Here is a 20,548-nt window from a genome sequence, read left to right on the forward strand (position 1 = left end):
GTTGAGAGTGGACTGCCCTAGGAGAAGTATGGTATTACTACTTTTTGTAATTGAATCTCATTTTAAAATGTTTTCAAGCATAATAAAATGGTCATTTGGAAGAAAATTCTTGAAGCTGAATGAAATCCATCATGAGGGATCAGAATTCAAATCCTCAATTCCCTTGAATAACTGTGAACTGACTAGTTGTTATAACCTCGTATCCAAATCCATAAAATTCTCAGTCACTTGCAAAGTTACCCAAGGAAAATTCTTTGTGTCCTTCAAAGTAAGATCTTATGCCATTGCGTTTTATTGTAATCAAAAGCACGGAGAGAATCTTTTCTTAGAGAGGTTTAAATCCAAACTAATGTTGGCTTTCTGAACGATGAATATGTCGAAGTTACGTCTGAAATACGTAAAGCGCGATGAAGTGCACATTGTACTTCTGTTTTATTTGGAGTTTTAAAATTTCATCTCATAGCAAATGTAAAGGCTGCGAATGAATAAATCAAAATGTTGAGGCATTTTGCCATATTAGTCACTGACTTTAGTGTGGCTATGTGCAAATTCTGTAAGGTATTAGCATCCTGTGGTGAGAAATTGCAGAGTACAAGTACAGTGAAGTAGTACTTGAAGAAGCATTGCTTGTAAATATCTGTGGTCAAAACTATTGAGTTGGGAAAAAGGTTTTTAAAATGAAAGATAAAGGGCCGAAATAAAATTTGGCCAGAAGTATATATTTTATGCAAAACTGATGGTGCCTTATGTTCAATTCAAACTAGTGTAGTAATGCATGTAATCTTACTAAATGTGATGCCATGTGCTATTACCAGCTTTAACACTTTCCATGCGGATGACTTCTTAAGCAGTCAAGCTGCCTCCCAGCCCTGACTGCTTACACAATTACCGGCCTGTGACGGTTCTTTCGATTCCCCCATCCTGTCGCCGTTGGTTAGAGTTCTTTTTTCGGTCCATCGTCATCCATTGAACCCCTAGTGTCGCTAAGGAAGCTATCTTTCTTGGATTCATCTCTCTTTTTTATTGCTTTTTTTACTTATGTTGAGGGACGAATTGGAAGTGTTCCTTGGTCTCCTCTCCCCTATGGGTACTGTCAATATTGGTCGTTTGAATGATTATTGGAGGAAAGGAAATCTTTTTGACGTAAAATTCATCTCTGAAGTCATGACCTGTGATCATTTCCGGGGTATTTTGTAGGCCCTGTATTATTCTAAAATGCTCAACGACAATGAGCCTGCTTTTGAAGACAGTCTTCATATAATGCGACCACTTATTGAGATTTTCCATAAAAAATGGCTGGCATCTACTCTCCCAACATAGATCTAAGCGCAGATGAGCCAATGGTTTCATGGAGGGGGCACCCAGTCTTCCACCAATATATGCTTGTAAAACATCATCACATAATCATCATCATATAGCATAAAAATTTAAATGCTGACAGAACCATCTGGTGTTTAGGATGATAGGGAAATTAGGATGAGAGGTTGGTGGTTTAGGTCACATGAACTAAGTAATTCACAAATTGTTAGAAAGCTTCAAGAGAACTGGATATTCCGTGTATCTCGATAACTTCAATACAAACGTAAAACTCATACATGATAAAGTTTATTGCACTGGAACTCTAAGAGGCAACAGAAAACTTAACCCTACGGTTGTGCTATCTAAAAAAGGTAAGGTTACACACTGATGGAACGAGAAGGGGGTTCGCATACTCAAATGGAAAGACAAGCGTGATTTTTACATGATTAGCTCAGACTTTGGCAGCCAACTTCTTGGCGTACAGAATCGTTGCGGGGTAATGAGATCAAAACCAGAGGCAGTCATAAAATATACTTGTTCCTTGGGGGTATTGATCATTTTGTTCAATTGATGGCCTACTATCCTTGCGAACGTAAAACTATGAAATGGTAAACAAAACTTGGTATCCATACATTTCAGTTGCTGCTAATCAACAGTTATATTTTGTATTGTCGTAACAACGGTCATAAAATTTCCCTCTATGGTTATGGTTCTATAATCAACTAACTCATACCAGAAACACTTCCCCATGGTTCGCGACTCCCAATCCCTAGATATTAGAGTCCACAGTAACTCTAAAATAACACAGTCGCTCTAAAATACTTATCTGTGATTGAAATCAATAATATTTTGTGGAAAATAATTTTCTTGCAAGATATTATTATTATAGTATTCTACCGATTAAGGTAGGTTTCCACGGAATACTCAGTGAAAGGGAAAATGTATTTGTGTTACGGGTTGCCTTAGTAGTCATATAAGCTGTGGCAAATGACTACTTAAAATTTTTTTCTTTTAGCATTACTATGATTATATGACATAATTGTACGGTAATTGGTCTTGTAAACATGAAATTAGTGAAATAATAGATTTTTTACTGAATATGAACTCAAAAATTTACACCCGCACTGGGTTAGCTGATAATACCCTTGGACGGGGTTGGTATTTAACAGTTCCAGAGATTCACCCCTAGCATCTACTGTATAATACTGTCAAATATCTATGGGGCATTCATACTTTAGCAGTCTAAAAGAGAAAAAGTATGTAGTGATGAATTATACTTGGAGAATTCTGGCGAAAGAGAAGGAAATTATCATTACTTCTTAAATTATGGCGAATGTAAAAAACCATTTTAACTACTATGTTTTGTCATCAACTGGAGTTGTTGTTCACCTGGGTCTCGCAAGCTTCTTACTTATAGTAAGCTCTGCATACAGATATTGCAATGGATAAAATTTCCATAGTGAAAGCATTGTTTCAGTGGGTGTCTTTAGTTTGAATGAGCATATTTATATTTGCATAGTTTTATGACATCATCAGTAAGAAGTGATTATAATGGACTGTTGCATTTCATTATGCGTTGAATCAGGTGGAAATCTTAGTGTCATTTATTCTGGGAAGTTAATTTATATTAGAAATGTCATAATAATTTAAGTGATTGCCATTCCATTTTATTTTATTTTCCAAATGTCATAAACAATCGTATAACATTATATTTTAATTTAAAAATTTTGCTGCCAGTTAAATGTGACAATTTTTCTGCAACAAATGATATATTTGAATTATAAAAAAATACATATAAATTAACCCTCTTGCATAACAAACAGTCAGGTGCAAAAGCATTTCCTTCATGTGAAAGGTTTGAACATCTGGTTTGCATTATGTTTTTGTAAGTAATTCAGGCAAAGTGCATAAATGCATCTGTAACAAGTCTTTGCAAAGGAACATGTAAGGATGTATACGCAATGATGCATTAAACAGTCTTTGGCTCCTGTGGCAATGCATTATTCTTAGAAAGTGAGTAGTCACTGAGCCAAATTTAATGGTAAATAATTGAGGCAGTCAGGTAAGCTAGAGGATTAAGACCATGCATGAGGTGTAATTAGTCCATAATTTACCTGGATATTGCTGTCATCCCTAGCTTCCATTTATCCCTGCCAATAGACGTAGAAAGATATAGAAAAATCCATTAAAGTTTTTTTTCCCATAAGGGGCTTGGCTTGCATTAAGAATGGGATTCCTTTCTGTCCCTGTATACTCCTTGTAAAATAATGGTTGCAAATGCCAGAATGCTCATTTTTCAAGAAGATATCTTTTGAAATTTTATACAGTGCTTGTAATTCCCAATTCTTTGTATTAGTAATTTTATATACATAGATGGCGAAAGAGACAAAGAAAAGACTAATTAGTTCATTTATTTGTAAATTGGCCCATTTTCTGGTTTTCAGGCATTGTAGATTCTAAGTAGAACAGTGGAGTGAGGCAGTTCCGTAGTTATCCTTTTCCTTGTATGATATAGAGGTATTTTTTTCAATGGGAGAGGAAAGTACTACTAAGATGGACAAGAGTATTGGATGTTCAAAGGAAGATTACTACTTCTCAGTTGATTTCAAGTCAAGGCTGAAGGAGAGTGAAATTATTCTTGTGGTGTCACATTGGACATCTTGTCTTCCTTCTCCTTCCACTGCCTCTCATACAATTAATTCCTCTCTGAAAATCGCATGCATCTTTGTCTTTGAAGGTAAAATTGTATTGATCATTCCATTATATTCTTAACCTGTTGGTAGTGAATTGGCACATAATTTTCTGGTGTGAATGCCTCTGATAACATTTTGAACTCCAGCTATTTTCTTACAAAGGCAATTACACCGTAAAATTCTTAGACAGTTCACTTGCACAAGTTAATTGCCCATGGTATCTTACCTTTAGTCAAGTCAAACCAACCAAAATTTATGTTGTGTTCTGCATCTTTCTCTTTTCTATGTATCTTTCTCCTCGTTATACATATAACAAGAGAATATATCACTGGTAAAACTTGAATGATAACCTCAGTAAAATTTATTACTTGGGCACAATAACTCTATGAGCCTCACAGTGTTCATTCTTCCTTGCAAAAACACTTGCACAACAATCTATAAAAATATGATTGATTCCATCATTGTGAAAAATATGCTTAATGTTTGCATATTCTTTGATTACACATTTTGGCTTATATTTACATGTCTTGATCATCACCAATAGCCTTTTTCCATAATGTAACAGGTAATGCAAAATCAACTATCATAAATCAAACAAAAGCAGAAATCTGGCTTTTTAAAGCACAAAATGGCCATGTATGTATTAAAACTAACCTTGAATAATATTTCTGAAGCTATCTGCTCAAAACTGAAAAAGTTCAATGTATTTATAGAAAAGCAAAGGAGATACCTACGGAAAAATTAGTCGTTACGTTTACATCTACAATTAGGTACTATTACTCTGTTTTAAGTACCGATTTCAATGAATGGAGAGAAAACATGATTTTTGTTATCGTTCATTGACTCCCACTTATCTTACACAGTCAGCCACGTTCTTATCCTATAAGTGATAGAAGACATATCGTCAATGCTAGTAAAGGGGACCAAGAAAACATGAGAGATCATTGTAGGCCTTCAAAAGATGCATCATCTAGTGTGTGCAACCAGTCGAAGATCATCATATTCCTCTCATACTTGGAGAGTGGCTTTCCCCTTTCTCGTTCTACATCCCTTATGGTCAATGGAAGGTTCCTCGCACTGGCCGCTCCTCCAGGTGTCACCCCAGTTGTTGATACTCCGGAAACTCGACGTTGAGGATTACTGGAAGCTCCACCGCTGCCTGTGCTTCCTGGGACCCGTAGAAGAGACGACGAAGGTGATGCTGGATGCGAAGTTTCAGCCACTGCAAGCACCGGACCTTGAAGAGTTACTACTTCCGGAGCACCCTTGGCCCCTACGCTGCTCTCCACCACTTCCGTCGCCGCGGGTTCCCCGAACTCTCCCCGCGAAAGTCGCTCGAGTGCGCGGAACGTAGCCAGTAGCCTTCTTCGAATGTATCCCTGACGCACCTTCTTGTTTACCGATCGGATTAGGTCGGCAGGGGCGAAGGGCGGAGAGGAAGGGGGTGGCGGGAGGCTGTGCTGCTGCGCCGGCGGCCGCCTTGGAGCAGGGACATCGGGAGGGGCCGCCGACGACGCCGTAGTGGTGGTTGTGGCGGTGGCTGCGGTTGTGGTGGTCGTCGCGGCGGTGGTCGCCGGCGGCGGCTCCGCGGCGCCGCCCCCGTGCGGAGAGGGCAACTGAGATACGGCGTCGCCGACGGCCACCCATGTGGAACACGAACGAGAAGCCGCGTCGAGGCGACGATGGAGCGGACATCGCAGTAAGGCTGGCACCAGATTGGTCCCGCCACTACCTCCCTGGAGGTGCAGCAAGAACCGGTGTGCCCCGCAGCCAAGTAAAGCCTCTTCGGACACTGCTCCCTTAGCCCCCACGCCCTTCGCGGGTCCATCGCCATCGTCCCTTGCTCCTCCCGCACCCCACCACTCGGCGTCGTCGTCATCCCAAGGGCCAGATGCTCCTCTGCCCAGAATGTCTCCAGTGCTGAAACTCTTCTGTAGGCCTAATGCGGAGGAGAGCGCTGCGCAGCTCCTCATCAGCTCCGTCTCTTCTTCCTCGAACCAAAGCAGCTCGGGAATAACGGCTGGAGGCGGGGCCCTCGGAGCCGAGGATCCGGGGCGGCGTCCTTGCGGACCGCAGCGACGGCGGGAGGGGTCGCCAGGTGGTGGGGCCAGGAGGTCGCCGGAGGAGTGGTGCTCTGGGGTGGGACTTCGACCTCCGCCGGGTATGGAGCCATCACTGGCGCGGAAGTCGACGCGGAGGGACGAGGACGATGGGGGCCTAGCGGAGGGTGAGGTGGTGGCGGGAGGTGCCTTAGCGTCCGAGGCCAAGGAGGACACAGAAAAAAGGGAGAGATCAGTAGTGACGGACTCGTGGCTAGGGGACCGCAGCATCTTCAGTGAGGAGCTTCTCTCCGACTCACTCCTGGAATACCACCACCCAACCGGCAGTGGATTGATTGATGAGCGAACAAAGCGAGGAGCAGAAACTTATTAATGTCTCCTTTCACAATTCTCCTTCGAACAGCTGTGGGTGTACGTTTTCATCTCAGTATGGACGCCTTGGGGTGCAGGATATTTTTCGGGGAGAGGGCGGCACTCGAAGCCGACCTCACGCTCGAGTGGGGCCACAATGCGGTCGCATTCGTAACTAATGCAATGGATCGATGGGGTCTCTTCGTTCGCAGCATGCGCTTGCTTCGGGTCGAAGTAAATGACGAGGGGCGTGTAGGAGGAGGGAAAAGGTACGGGAGGGGAGCAGGAATGGAGGGTGCGCGGGGAAAGAGAGGCGAGCGGTGGCATTAGTCTGTGCGTTGAAGATGCGCAGAAAGAGAGGGAAGGTGGATTATGGCTTACTGAGATGTCAAAGGCTAAGGAGTAGTGGCGACTGAGCACATCGCAAGAGTTTTTTAGGGAAAGGAAAGTGGTATTTCGGCGATGGCGAATGGACTAGGGATGAAATTTGGGGATTAAGATCAGAGCATTGAGTTTATCGGTTTGACTACTGCTAGAAAGTCATTTCGTGTAATATAATAAGTATATTTAACTGAATATAAAAATTAATTGTTTGAGGCGTACTTGGTGAAAGCGATTCATAATTAAATTAAGAAAGAAGAACTTTGTACTTTCACATGTTGGTATTTAACTCTGTTATTATTTAACTCTAACTTAATTTATGTGAAAGTACAAAGTTCTTCTTTCTTAATTTAATTATGAATATAAAAATACTGCTGCAGATATCTCAAGAGTAACTAAACTTAAACACTTTTCTCGCTTGATGATGTTCACTCCTACTAATTAAATCGTCTCATGAATATTCGATCCCATAGGCATTAATCAGGATTTTTGTGTGATAATTATTATCTTGTAAAGAAATCTGTGTACGGAAAGTGCTTGGGGTTTTTTTTCAATTGCGAAGATTATTTTGCGTTCATCCCCTTTAACTGGCGTTCTTCCTCAAAGAAGGAAGCCGTTTGAAGAATTGTATTCTCTGAATTTTTCCGTCGTGGAATGCTATCCGAAGCCTAGTAGATACGCCGCTGTATACGTAGGTATCTAAAATGTAAATCCAGTTTTTCGTCGAAGTTCACCTTCATCTTTTTATCTCAATTTTGATGGCGCTTTCGATGAGAACAGTCGTTTTATTCCATACCTAACTGATAATATGAATAGGGACTTTATTATCATTTTCGTTTTCTACCAAATTGGAATCGAGAGCTTGAAACTGTGGATACACTGAGATGTTCCCACAAAAATAGGTTAATGGAGCATTCCTACGATGGCATCAGTTTTACCCGTAACTATAGTTTGGTAAATGCCGCGATATATTATAAATTTTGTGCGATTTATACTTTTAATGGCACGCCAATTTTCGTTGGGTCTTCACCAGACTTAAGATGCATGACGTATTTAACATTCTAAACAATCCTTGGGGTGAGCGAAAGCGCTGCGACTACATTTTTCTGTATTGTGTAGCATGAGACCGTCATTTCCTACTGCCCCTTGACTAAAGAATGCTCAGGTTTTTGAACTGCTCATCAAACCACTCGATATTCATAATTTTTATGCTGCCACCTGTCATAAATATTGCAGGAGTTAAATACCAAGTACTATTTGCTGTAATAAATTATTTTCCCAAGAAGCGAGAGCGTGAATTGGATCGTGAAAGTAGAAATCGTCGTCGTTCTGGGAAGAAGACTTAAATAAACAATGCGCGAGGTTATTGTCATCATCAAGTGTCGTCTATTAAAAGGGCTTAGATCTTTTAGAGAAAATTGAGGCACTACCCGAGGCTCCCCTCCACCGCTGACCAAGGGATGAACGGTGGGGGAATGAGAATATAACTCCCCCTGACCTAAAATGCCTCCTGAACCAAGAGGAAATCCTCGCATGTTTCATAAGCTAGCGGCGCTGAAAAGCATTCCATTAGTTTACTTGATTCCTATGTGAAGGTGAGATGTGAGAAAACAAAAGACGTGGAGAAATGTAGTACCTCGTAACTTCAATTCCAACCCACGTCTATGGCATCAACATATCACGTCTTTTTTTACAGGATAGATCTCTTCCACATATCTGCCGAAATCAAGCGCTGCCGTCAATGCTGTCGTGTTAGAAAATCGCTAGTGCTGTCAGCGTGAGCTTGGCTGAAAGACTAGCCAGTGAAGGGTGGAAGGGAAGGGCAAGGTATTCAAACGTCCAAAAAAATATTTGGGGGTGGGGGGCGCAGGGAAGGGTACAGCCTTGGCAGTGGAGACCAATAAATATAAATCACCCCAAATCACTCCCCCGTCCCCTCCCAAGAAAAATTCTTGGAATATGGCCTCAATCGGCTATGACAGTGACACAGGGATGACTAAAGTGCGGCTCTAAAACATCTTCGCACTCCGAGAACAGAAGGGCAGTATAAATAACCCCCCATGTATGGTGTAAAAGGTAAGCTCCGTTACATGATGGAAGTGGATCCGGTCAGAGCCAACCCCTTTCATCCTCATATCTCTCATACTGCACCAAAAGTGTCTCAAATCCCCAACTTTAAAACTTCTAGCCTGCCTCAGGTTCCCATCAAGGGCGTAAACTCTTTCCTAAAGATAATTCTGCTATGCGGAAAAGGGTGATGAGTGAAGAGATTTTGTTCAATGATGAAATAGCACTTTCTTCGTTGAGAAAATAAATACAATCACAATATTAATTCAGTGATCCGGTGATGCTATAGTATGTAAATAAGGGTATTATTATAAATATAGAGTTGAGGGTACCTACGTAAAATAATGAGAATACCTTCACATCCTTGCTCATGCTGCACTCTGTCAAAACAAAATATAAACATCAATTACGAGCAATTCCTCGCTTTTCATTGGAAAATTTGCATACGTGATTGAGAGTAATACATTTAGGTGATTTTAAAGTAAAGAACTTCCTGATTTAAAGGAACATATCGTTAAGAAAGGTATACATTCTTGTGCACGACGGAAACGAAATTTGAACTAGCGCCTTTGCAAGTGACTAACGAAATCCGTATCCATGCCGAATCTTGGCTTAATTATGTAAACGAATTTAGCTAAGAAAATTGGATTTTAGGCGAGCTCTTAGGTACTTAATGTCGCTTTTACGAATGTAAATAAATGATATGTTGTATTTTTTATTTAATGGGAGAAAAGCGTAACGGGGAAACATAACCTCATCGAATACCAAGACAACAGCAAGGATAAGTTTTCGATGATCCCAATTTAGAAAATAATAATTTCATCCAAATTTTATCGTTATTTAACGTTAAGTTCTACTTAGATACTCGATATACCTTAATGCCTCCCTGATATGATCAGTAAATCAATGACTAATCGCATTAAAAGGTTTAAGTTACTTAAATAAAGAATCTGCGTTCGTCATCACCACAAAATAGTGAGATATCACGATGTCTTTAATGCATTCATTTCTTCTGGAGGATTTAAAATTGTCATGCCATGTAAAAGTAGCCGAAGGGATGAAAACAGAGAACATTTATTTTCAGCACATTGTACCAAGATAGCACAAATGACTTAAGGTTTTACTTAGACCACAACTTAACATTTTAATAATCACGACAATATTTCGGGACAACCATAAAAGATCATAAAATACGAACTAAGTTTTTCCATCAACAAACAAGAAGAACCCCACCCCTTGAAGACCCACCGCGGCTATATCGCTATATCGCTGTATCGCTCTTCCGCAACAGTCGATGTTTCAAAAGAGTCGATGCGCAATGGTGTTATGAAAATAATCCAATATACATATTAGGAGCAGTTAACTTCTGTGTATGAATGTATTTAGAATATTTAAAAGGGTGATTGGAATTATTAGTCAATTATTTTGCAGTTTCACAGTTCACCATGAGAATTCAAACCTTGCAAACTGCTAGGAAGTCGAAAGTTAAATCTATCGATTGTACAAATCGATTGTACGCAAGCTGGAGAGGCTGGGGCTGGGGGTAGTAATCAAAATGGCTGACGAAGAGGAGAAAGCCTTGTCGCCTTCCAATTATGAGCAAAAGCCTGAAGAGAATTCAGATGGTGAAACGGGAGCTTCATTCAGGGGAATGCCACCAAATCGTGGACGAGGAATGTTCCGGTAATTTGAATAATCTAGTCGCTATTGTAATTGCAATTTAATGGTACCACCGGCGTTTTTCACGCTTCCTTGGCGATAGATGTAGAAACAAGTGCCAGCGATCTTCAAACAATAACTTTTCACCCTCATTTGGAGTGTGTAGTAATGTAGTACGAGTATTATTAATACAATATAACGAGCTGGATGTTGGGTGAGCTAATTACTACTCGGAAAATCAATTGTTGTTTTGTATTGGTGATTACTTCGGTTCGTCTTTTGAACTAAACGTCAGCATCAGATGCCCCAAAGAATGCGTTTTTCATTAGTTGTTTATTTATTCATCTGAAAATACTTGAGATACAAATATAATATTTGTGAAACCTTCGATCACTTGCTACAGAGGGAGAGGTGGGCCGCATGACTTCGGACCTATGAGAGGACCACCTCCTGGACCGCCTGGCCATGGACATCCCGGTGGACCGCCCGGACCTCCGCGATTCCGAGGTCGTGGTGGCTTTGGACCGCGAGGGCCTCCCTTTCGTGGGCCTCCTCCTCCGCCGCCTCATTTTGGACCGCGAGGACCTCGATTCAGAGGACCACCGCCGTTTGATCCAAGTTGGGGCCCTATGCCGCCACCTCCACCAGGAATGCATCCTCATCATAACATGATGGGCCCACCACCTCCTGGAATGGTATGTAGAACAATTTGATTTTTACCCAGTTCGTTTTGCCCAATATAATTTTATTAATCTTTATTCCCATGGTTTAAAATGCTAATCGTTGCCCTGCAACCCTTTTATAATTAATTCATTTTTATGTGCCAGTTACTTTAAGGTTTTTTTTCATTTACATTCTACTCTTTACCTAAACAATTCCTAATGATTTTTCAAATCTAATTGTTCCAAGATTCTGCCATTTGTGCGATGCACATCAGCATTATTTATGCCATCTTACTGTGTGAGGGCACTGGAGTATGTGTAGGTACTCTTGACCTAGTAAATTGTATATTCACTTTAAAATTCTATACTGTTAATTAATGGGTTGTGTGATAAACATCTTGTTTTCATTTTGTTTGATTTGCTATAGTAGTCAATGTTGATGTATACTCTATAAAAGACCAAAGTCTCATTTACCCACTATGGAGCGATAGTTTTTTCCTCCATTAAAACTGAAATTCAAGGGCTGTTCAGAAGGGTTGAAAAATTGTGATTTTAAAAACTGAAATCATTTTATATGATTGATTTATGTAAATTGTAATATTGATGGAGAGATAATTGTTTTTATGTTCTGTTATGACTATATCAGCTAAAACTATTCTATAGTATGATGTTTGGTAAGATTTTTTTAAAGTGTGTGAAACAGCATTTGTGAAAAGTATTAAGGCAGTTTTACACGGTACATGGAATTGCGCAGTCTGACGTACGTGTGAAGCCGCAATCAAAATTGCGTTGTGTAAAGCGGTGAATTGCTAGAACACGTGCGAGAATGCGTGGATGCAAGACGGCAAAATAGCCCGTGTTCTAATTTCATCCATGCATTTTCGAAATTCCACGCCATTTTAGAAATTAATGCAGCTATAACCTGCGCAATTCCATGTACCATGTAAAACTGCCTTTATACAGGTGGTCCCTAACTTTTGCTCACAATGCATTCCGGAAAATGTGTACGAAAGTCGAATGTTCAAAAGTGGTAGCATTCAGATCCATACTAATTAGGGGCTATGTTCCAAAAGAGCGAAATATAAATACCGAAACCTTAATTTTTTACGCAGATTTTTTTTTTATAATAAATTAATCAAATTCCTCACATTTTGTAATTTCTTTTGAAAATATGTAGCAAATGTAAATAAAAGTTAAAGAAAACTGGAATTCTGTTGGTTACCAAGTGAAACTTCCTCTTAGCTTTTAATTTGACATTCCACCTATAATGTCCTCCTCAAATAAAAAGACATCAAGAAGCATAACTTAATGCAATTGCTGAACCCTCATTCTTGATACCTTTTGATAAATTTTTACATCAAAATTCCTTGGAGGGTGACATCTCGTGAAGGATATCCTTAGCTTGTCGTAATGCGTATCTTTTGCAAGGTACAGTGGAAGCCCCTTATAACGAGTACGGGATATAGCGACAAGCTCGAATTAGCGACAGCTACCCAAGGAACCATTTTAAACCCTATGATTTAAATGTAAAATAAATTCGTATTAGCGATAATGGCTCGATTCCTCTCTTGCGCCATTCGTAATTACGACAGGTTGACTTTTTGACCACGTGCCACATCTGTGGAATTCAATGCTTTTAAAACGGCATATTTTCCGCCAACGTCGACGTCTACATGTTCCGTATTCTCCTACTCTTCTTTACTTAATAAATTTCTTGAGTACACATTTCATTGCTCTTTTGTCATCTCCCTCCCGCGCCTCCGCAGTGAGGTTAAAAATTATTCCGCCCGTCTGCTAGCACCATGGCTGGTAAACGCAAGTCCTTGGATTTAAAAACCAAACTGAGAATTATTGCAGATTGTGAAAGTGGAGAGTGTTCATGGAGTGAAATAGCGAGGCGATTTGGAAAAACATTGTTCACTATTTTAAAGAAAAAAGAACAAATTCGTTCGGCAGTGCTTAAAGAAGGGCGTCCAAGCACTCAAAAACACCTGCGGCCCGGAGAGCATCCGCAGCTAGAAACTGCTCTTTTCTCGTGGTTTTGCCAGCAAAGAGCCGCAGGGATTCCTATCACCGGCCCAATGATGAAGGCTAAAGCTGAGTATTTGTGTGATAGGCTTGGTGAAGACAATTTTAAGTGCTCGGATGGATGGTTTGCACGATTTAAATTTAGGAAGGGGATATCCCGTCACAAACTATCCGGTGAAACATGACGTGAAGTGTTGACGTTAATGCTGTGGAAGGCTGGGCTCCGGTCCTTAAAGACTACTTGGACAATTACAGCCCCTGCGATATTTACAACGCGGATGAGACGGGCATATATTTTAACCTCCTCCCGGACAACACTCTCGCCACTCGAACGGACCCCTGCAAAGGAGGGAAGAAAAGTAAAGACCGCGTAACTGTTCTTTTATGCGCCAATATGGATGGTTCAGATAAGTTAAAACCGTTCGTGGTGGGGAAATCCGCCCATCCCCGATGTTTTAAGGGAGTTAAAACTCTCCCTTGCACTTACGAAGCAAATAAAAATGCTTGGATGACGGCTGCTATCTTCACGCAGTGGTTACGAGCGTTTGATGCCAGGATTGGTGGAAGGAATAAAAAAAAGTACTATTATTCATTGACAATTGCCCAGCCCACCCACCAATAGAAATAAGAAACGTTAAAATTGTGTTATTGCCGCCTAACACTACGAGCGTTCGTTCTTCAGTTCCAGTCAGCATTCCGGCATACGTATCAAAAAGTGTGCGCTACTGCCGCTAGAGGTCTCTACGTCCGCTGATATTGCGTCTGATTGCGTGAATCTCTACGAAACATAAGTATTGCTAACAGACAGACAAAGAGTGGACTTCATTTATCATTTGTCCTTCTATTTATTTGAAACAGTTTTTCACCCTTTCCACCGAAGATAATTGATATGACTAATATGCTTTTAGATGCCGTAATGCTGTTTGGTTTCATGATTCCGATAGCATTTGAGTCGGCTGTTTTGAAACACGATAGTAAACAATTCCTACAGGCAGACTTGAAGCATAAGAAGATTACTTCCACCTTCATTCCGCCGTTAACCTGAAAAAGATAGAATTGCAATGCTCATGTGGAACCCTAAAATTTTATCACGCTCCTTTCGTAACCCAATTGCAGCAGCCACCCATCATTTTCATTACTACTCGGAGAGATAGAAGGTATGCATTTTTGAACAGATTCCGAAGTTTTAGCATTTAATAGTCTGATGCATAGCCATAACTGGTAGTTATGACATGTATATTTGGAGCATCCAAGAAATAAGGATAATAACAGCTCATAATGCACAGTTCAGTACGAGTGAGTCTGAAGCTGGGACTTTTAAAATCGACTTCTTAATGCCTCGGCATATAGCATCCTGCATAATTACATATGATTTGATCATAGATTGCAAGTGAATATGATCATTAGTGAATTAAATGTTCAAAATAATGATTTAAAACGGCTATCATGCTGCAATTGTCGCCTCTCGGCAGAAACAGCCGTGGTGACGCCTGATGAGTGATTTTTTTGTGACGATGTAATGCATTCGGTAACAACGACAACTCACTATAGCGACAGATTTCTCTGTTCCCAACAGCTGTCGTTATAAGGGGCTTCCACTGTATTTCAAAAGACATGTAATACAGATTATATTTTGTGCATGTACAGATGATATTTATCTCAAGGGTCTATTGTGAGAGGATTCATAACAGAAAAAGGCATGGTCTTTTACGAGTTATGGCAAGAAACATTTTTTTCAAAAGTTTGACTTAACAAAAGAAGACTCACTTCTCTTGTCTACAACCTTCTTGATGTCTGCTCAGTCCAGAAAGCTGAGTTCCTTGGCCTTACCTGGTGTTGCAGAGGAATCCGTGCCTTTTTTTACAGAACAGTTGCACAGTGGGTGGCGGTTTCCCCTGCTGCCCCTGGCTATTTCCGCTAAGCTCCGTGCATCCCCTACTTCCTCTTGGTGTGGCTTGGTCTTTTGGTATGGGAGGCTTCACCTGCCACTTTGTGTTCCCTTTTCCACTTTGAGAAGCTGTGGCACTTCAGTCTCTCAACTCCTCCTGGAATGGCTTTGTGGTACCAATTGCTTTGGGAAGCCTCCTTAAACAATGAGACTCAGCAATGAGAAATTCAGAATTTTTTAACCTTAAAATTCCTTAATGGAAAAATAAAATTTTGTTTTTTGCCCTTCATTATGAGTTGTTCAGTCAAAAGTGTAGAATAAGCTTAACATTCAACAAAAAACTCTTGCTGGTATACAAATTTCAACATTATCACGCGGCGTTAAGTACCTAAAACCATACAACTAAAATGAACATGATTAATGGGACAGTCTGTACAAGGTTGATAGGTAGCTGAGAAGTAAAGACTCCCTCTGCATGAGCTCAAGATGTCAGAATCTGATCAGCAAAAGGGTTCAGGATATATCTATTTTTTACTGAAAAAGTCTCTAGGAATGGGTGATGGTTTGAAAAAAAAGGGAAAATACTGGTCTCTTCAACTGAATGCCTCCATTACCAGCGGCATTATTAGCGAACAAACCCATTGACTGGATCTGTTATTTGAAATACTTTCAGCCGCCACCACCCCACATGATGGGTCACATGGGCATGCCTCCTCCAGGTCCCTATGGGCCTCCTCCCCAAATGGGTGGCCCTCCACCCCAGCAGCAGCAACAACAGCAACAGCCGCAGCAGCAGCCACCACAGAACCAGCCGCAACCCCAGCAGCAGCAACAGCAGCCCCCTCCAATGGGAGCTGGGGTGCCAAATGCTCAACAACCTAGCTCAAATGCTGTTAGTTCACGTTTAATTTTTCTGCATCCTCTGTGTCCTGCGATTAGATGTTCATTTACTTTAATCATTAACTCTCTTAGTGCAGTGGGCCCAAAATTATGACTCTCATAATTAAGTGTATTTTTCTATGTTAACATTTCGATCATTATTACAAGTTCCACTTTAATATTGTAAAGAAGCTTGCAGGGTCATTCCTTGTCAAATCACCCAGACATTTTTCAAAATGACACCCACCGCCTCAGATTTTGATGAAATTTTTGTCACTAGCTACTACCACCTATTTTATGACCCGCGTAAAATATTTCCTCTCTCGCTCCCATAGTTTGCAAGATATGAGGGGTCAAAGAATGAGATGCTTGCTCAGAAGTGTGGTGGTAGTGGTATTCAAAATCCAGAGTGCAGGACTCAAGGTAGATAACCACGTAGTATATTTGAATGAAATTTTGACCCCTTGTAGCCAAGTACAGATCAAAAGTATAGAATAAGCTTAACCAAAGTTATGTCTTTTATTCCCCTTGCATTGCTAGGTTAGCCAGAATAATGTCACAGTTGTTAATTGACTGATTTTTTTAGTTCGAAAATGTTACTTCTTATTTTCAGAATTATAACAACAGGGCAAACTTGTTACCTCATCCATTGTCTTTTTCAATTGGAGGTAAATATGTGCTCCAATATACTGTGAAATTAAAATGGTGATTAGTCAAGGTCAAACTGGACAGGAAGGGAATAGTGAAGTGAAGGCAGTGAGGGAAATGGAAGTAGAGATAGCATGAGTCACAGCCAGGCAATTACTTGTGGAGAAAGTTTGTCATAAGCCCAGGTTTCCTATAAGCAGTAGGAATACAAGTACAATCACGTTATCGCTGCTAATTAGAAAATCTAAAATGACAAACAAGTGCGTAAATAATAAAAATATTGTTTGATTTGGGTAAATTATGAAAATTGCAAGAAATTAAAGTATAAGCTTGGATTATTCGTGTTTCGATCTCCACGCGAAGCTTAACGCAAAAGTACTTGATCTCGGTGCAAGAAATAGAAAGTAGGCTACATTAGACCAACATTTAAATAGACTTTAATCTGTAATAAATAAAATGTGCTTGTAATAATCTTTAAGTGTGTTAAACATAGTCTTATCAATCAATATGGTTTCATTCTGAGGGGGAATGTGTAATTAGGCGGTTGCCATGATTTATGGTGAATTAAGTTTTGCCAATTTTTATGATGTTTTAAAACATGATAATATGATATAAATGATGTAATCAGAGTTATCGGCACATTCTCTGAGTTAGCTGTGAGAAAGAAGAAATTGCTTAGCTAAACTTTTCCTCTTAAAACATATACATGGCAAATCACGGGAGAAAGATGCCGTTTTATGTAATTGCCTCAGGGAAATCTATGAAGCATTGTGATTTTCATTCACATGGTACTGTTTTTACAATGCAGTACTCATTTTCTTGATTTTTAATGTGAAAAGAGCTCAGGAAGGCAATCTTACGAGAACTTCCGAAAGTAATTGTAATTGTGACTTTTCCACTGAGTGCAATTGCCCCGATTGCTATCATCTACTTACCTGGTTAGCATGTTTTCCTGGATAGCACGTTCATTTTTTGTGGTCCATCAAGAAACATACTAAACAAGTTCTACTGTATTTACCTTGTGCCCTGCTCCCTGGAATTTGAATATTTTTTTCCAAATTGAAATCATGACAAAAATTTCATCAAAATCCAAATCTTGGTGCCATAGCCTGGGTGAACTGACATGATAGTGGTGAACCCTTGTATATAGGGGTATAAAAATAGCTTCATAGCAAATTTTTTCTTTTGGTGCTAAATTTAATTAAATTCATCTAAAAATTTCTCGTAACCAAACGAGAAGGTTAGCATAGGAAGGTTAATGTAATGGTGGCTTTTAAGAAGAAAAATTAAAAAATCAACGGAGTGGTATTCCAATTTGAGAGTCAGACGTACAAGTTATTAATTTTAAGGAGTGTTTTATATTATGATTTGAGTGTACTGATACTAGTGTTTTTAATTTCTGTGTCCAAGGTGAATCAAAATCAGATCTACATTAAATTATTTCCTAGGCACTTTACCGTACTGGTTCAAAGCTATGCTATGACTGCCATAGGAGTAAAATATTAATTTTATACCCCATATGCTGAAATTCTACGAGTTGGATTACTTTGCAGTAAAATATTTGCGGTAGAAGATTGATAATCTGGAAATCTAAATCATGAAATGATCTAAACATCAGGAGGTTTTGTGGGATTTTTCAAAATTTTTATTTTTTAAAGTTGCATTGCCAAAACTGTGGTTATCTAAGTGGTTTAATTGCTATCTTAGAGTTTGGCTGTCTTCACGCTACTCCTGCAAAAGCTAGTTGCCTAAATTTTCATTTTCTTCTGCAAAATATTTCATTTTGTGGCTTATGATACCCAGATGTGGTGATTCTGCACTACAAAATTGACGGCATCAATGTACTGTCTCTAATCCTCGAACTTTGCAGACTGCATTAGGAGAGGAATAGAAATGGGTTGAAGTTGACACGGGATGCGCCGCATGCCCAAAATTACTTAAAATCTATGCTTGGAGGTACGCAATTTTTTTGAGTGTGTGGCACAATAATGATAATTGCTTATTTTCCTTCTTGAAATACAATTGCCTACTTTTTCATTCAATGAGCTCCCACGGTCATGAAGATGAATTCTGATGACATCTTTTATCTACATCCCCTCATTTTGCAGCAGTGAGAATCATCAGTTTGTTTTAGAAATTCTTCTTCAAATGCCGTTTCCCTGGGTGAAAGCACTCTTTTTCCAATTTGAAGTTCATTACTTTGTGAAAATCCACAAATGAAATAGCCAGTTGCTTCAAGCACGGGAGCCTTGCAGTAGTTTCATATAGGATATGTCGATTTCTTTTCTCAAGTAGACATTCTCAAAAAAATTTAAATCTTTCCTCATGGCCTGTGTTTGAAATCTGGGGTTGAAATTAGCAGTTCCTCGGAAGTAGTGAAAGGAAACCCTGCAACACGCTCTTGAGTTGGTGCGAGTGCACATTGTTTTTGCACCGAAAATTTGCAGTCTTCATTCACCGTGTAGGAGTTACAAGCGATCACGCTAAAGTATATCATTCGAGTGATTATTCATCATGAGAAACTACCTTTAGCGAATACTGAATATAAAATTATTTAAAAAATGACTAACTTTCTTGTTACTTACCTTTTCTTAACTGTACTGAAATTTATTGAAATCTATGATCGCCAACATGATAAATCGCAGAATCAGGATTGCTGTTTACTTGGGAAATAATCGTTGGCTTGTATTTTACGTGTATTTTAGTGCTGAAAAATGGAAAGTGTTATAATACTACATATTGAAGACTCAGGAGTTACAGTTGCAGGGTTCTCACTCAACCGTGAAAACCTTAAAACCATGAATAAGCCTTGAATTTCGTCTACCGTGAAAACACCTGGAAAAAGCCGTGAATTTCTCCATGAAACCTTAAAAATATCTCAATCTTGATAATAATACTACGATCGACTGATCAAATTCGATATGTTAATCATGTTTCAAAGGTCAGGCATGTGCAGACTCAGTCTACGCATTTATCTTCTCACGAATATTCGAAGTGTAGTACAGTGAGTCCTCGTTCTACGTCACCCCGTTTAACGTCATTTCGCGATAACGTCACGAAAATTTTGAGACCATCATTCGTTTATCGCACCTTTGCTTCGCGATAACGTCAGGTCTGGTCAGGTCTTTTAAATTTCGCGCGAGAAAAAATGCGAAGCGGTGGGCGTTGCAGGTTGTTCGTTTTGTGGGCGGTAATACAGTGAGTCTAAACAAAGTGTAAAACGGTGTGTTTATTGTCAATTTCGATTACGTTATAGCAAATTTTCTGCTAAATGAATTCTTAGGTAGGTGCGCAAATGTTAAGTGCATAAATGTCAAGTAAAGTCAATGGTTTTCTGGAACCTGAAAAGTGATTTCTAGGAATTTTTCCGTGTAGAACTCGGAGTATTTGTCGTCACTTTTCGCCGTGTTCTCAATAATCTTGGTTCCTGTAACTGCGACAGTATTTCAGCGATGATGATGCCCAGGCGACGCTCGACCGGGATGACCACCATAGCGAAGCCGAAAAGCAAATGCGGGAAGGTACAAAAATGGAGAAGGATGTACGTCGCTGCTGGTATTGCCGTCGATGAAGACAGGGACTCGTATTTATGCCATAGTTTGGCATTCCCATCGTAAAAAATGGCCCAAATATGATACGATAAAATTTTTTTGCGTAGGAATTGTGAGGTCTAGGAGCCGATATTCACTTTTTACATTGTTTCTTATGGGATATTGTGCTTCGGTTAACGTCATTTCGTTTATCGTCACATTTTTCAGGAATGGTAAGTGACGTTAAACGAGGACTCACTGTAATTGGTCCGTGCCTTATGACGACACATTGTCCAATATTTTCCATTTTAATGGTGGAAGTCTTTATTTTGTCTAAGCGTTTCAATTTCAGTGATAGCTTGGGATGGACTTGTATTCGAAAAAGGAGGAATGAAATTACTTG

General features: G+C 39.8%; 2 protein-coding genes across 2 annotated transcripts in view; one reads left to right on the forward strand and one right to left on the reverse strand.

The window, feature by feature from the left end:
- Window positions 1-3,693: 3,693 nt before the first annotated feature.
- LOC124156263 (actin cytoskeleton-regulatory complex protein pan-1-like) lies at window positions 3,694-6,591 on the reverse strand. The gene has a single exon (XM_046530689.1). It carries the CDS (start codon window positions 6,320-6,322, stop codon window positions 4,934-4,936), a length of 1,389 nt encoding a protein of 462 aa, XP_046386645.1. The 5' UTR covers window positions 6,323-6,591; the 3' UTR covers window positions 3,694-4,933.
- Window positions 6,592-10,384: 3,793 nt separating this feature from the next.
- Window positions 10,385-20,548, forward strand: part of LOC124156264 (transcription elongation regulator 1-like) — a 73,722-nt gene continuing 63,558 nt past the window's right edge. Inside the window, exons 1-3 of the mRNA XM_046530690.1 lie at window positions 10,385-10,534; window positions 10,914-11,205; window positions 15,762-15,980. Of these exons, the coding sequence (XP_046386646.1) occupies window positions 10,407-10,534; window positions 10,914-11,205; window positions 15,762-15,980 (639 nt within the window). The 5' untranslated portion in view covers window positions 10,385-10,406. The remainder of the gene's footprint in view (window positions 10,535-10,913; window positions 11,206-15,761; window positions 15,981-20,548) is intronic.

The sequence above is a fragment of the Ischnura elegans genome, chromosome 3 (assembly GCF_921293095.1).
Source record: "Ischnura elegans chromosome 3, ioIscEleg1.1, whole genome shotgun sequence".
NCBI classification, from domain to species: domain Eukaryota; kingdom Metazoa; phylum Arthropoda; class Insecta; order Odonata; family Coenagrionidae; genus Ischnura; species Ischnura elegans.

Coding starts and splice junctions, on each gene's coding strand:
- LOC124156263 (XM_046530689.1), bottom strand. CDS start 6,322: ATGCTGCGGTCCCCTAGCCACGAGTCCGTCACTACTGATCTCTCCCTT.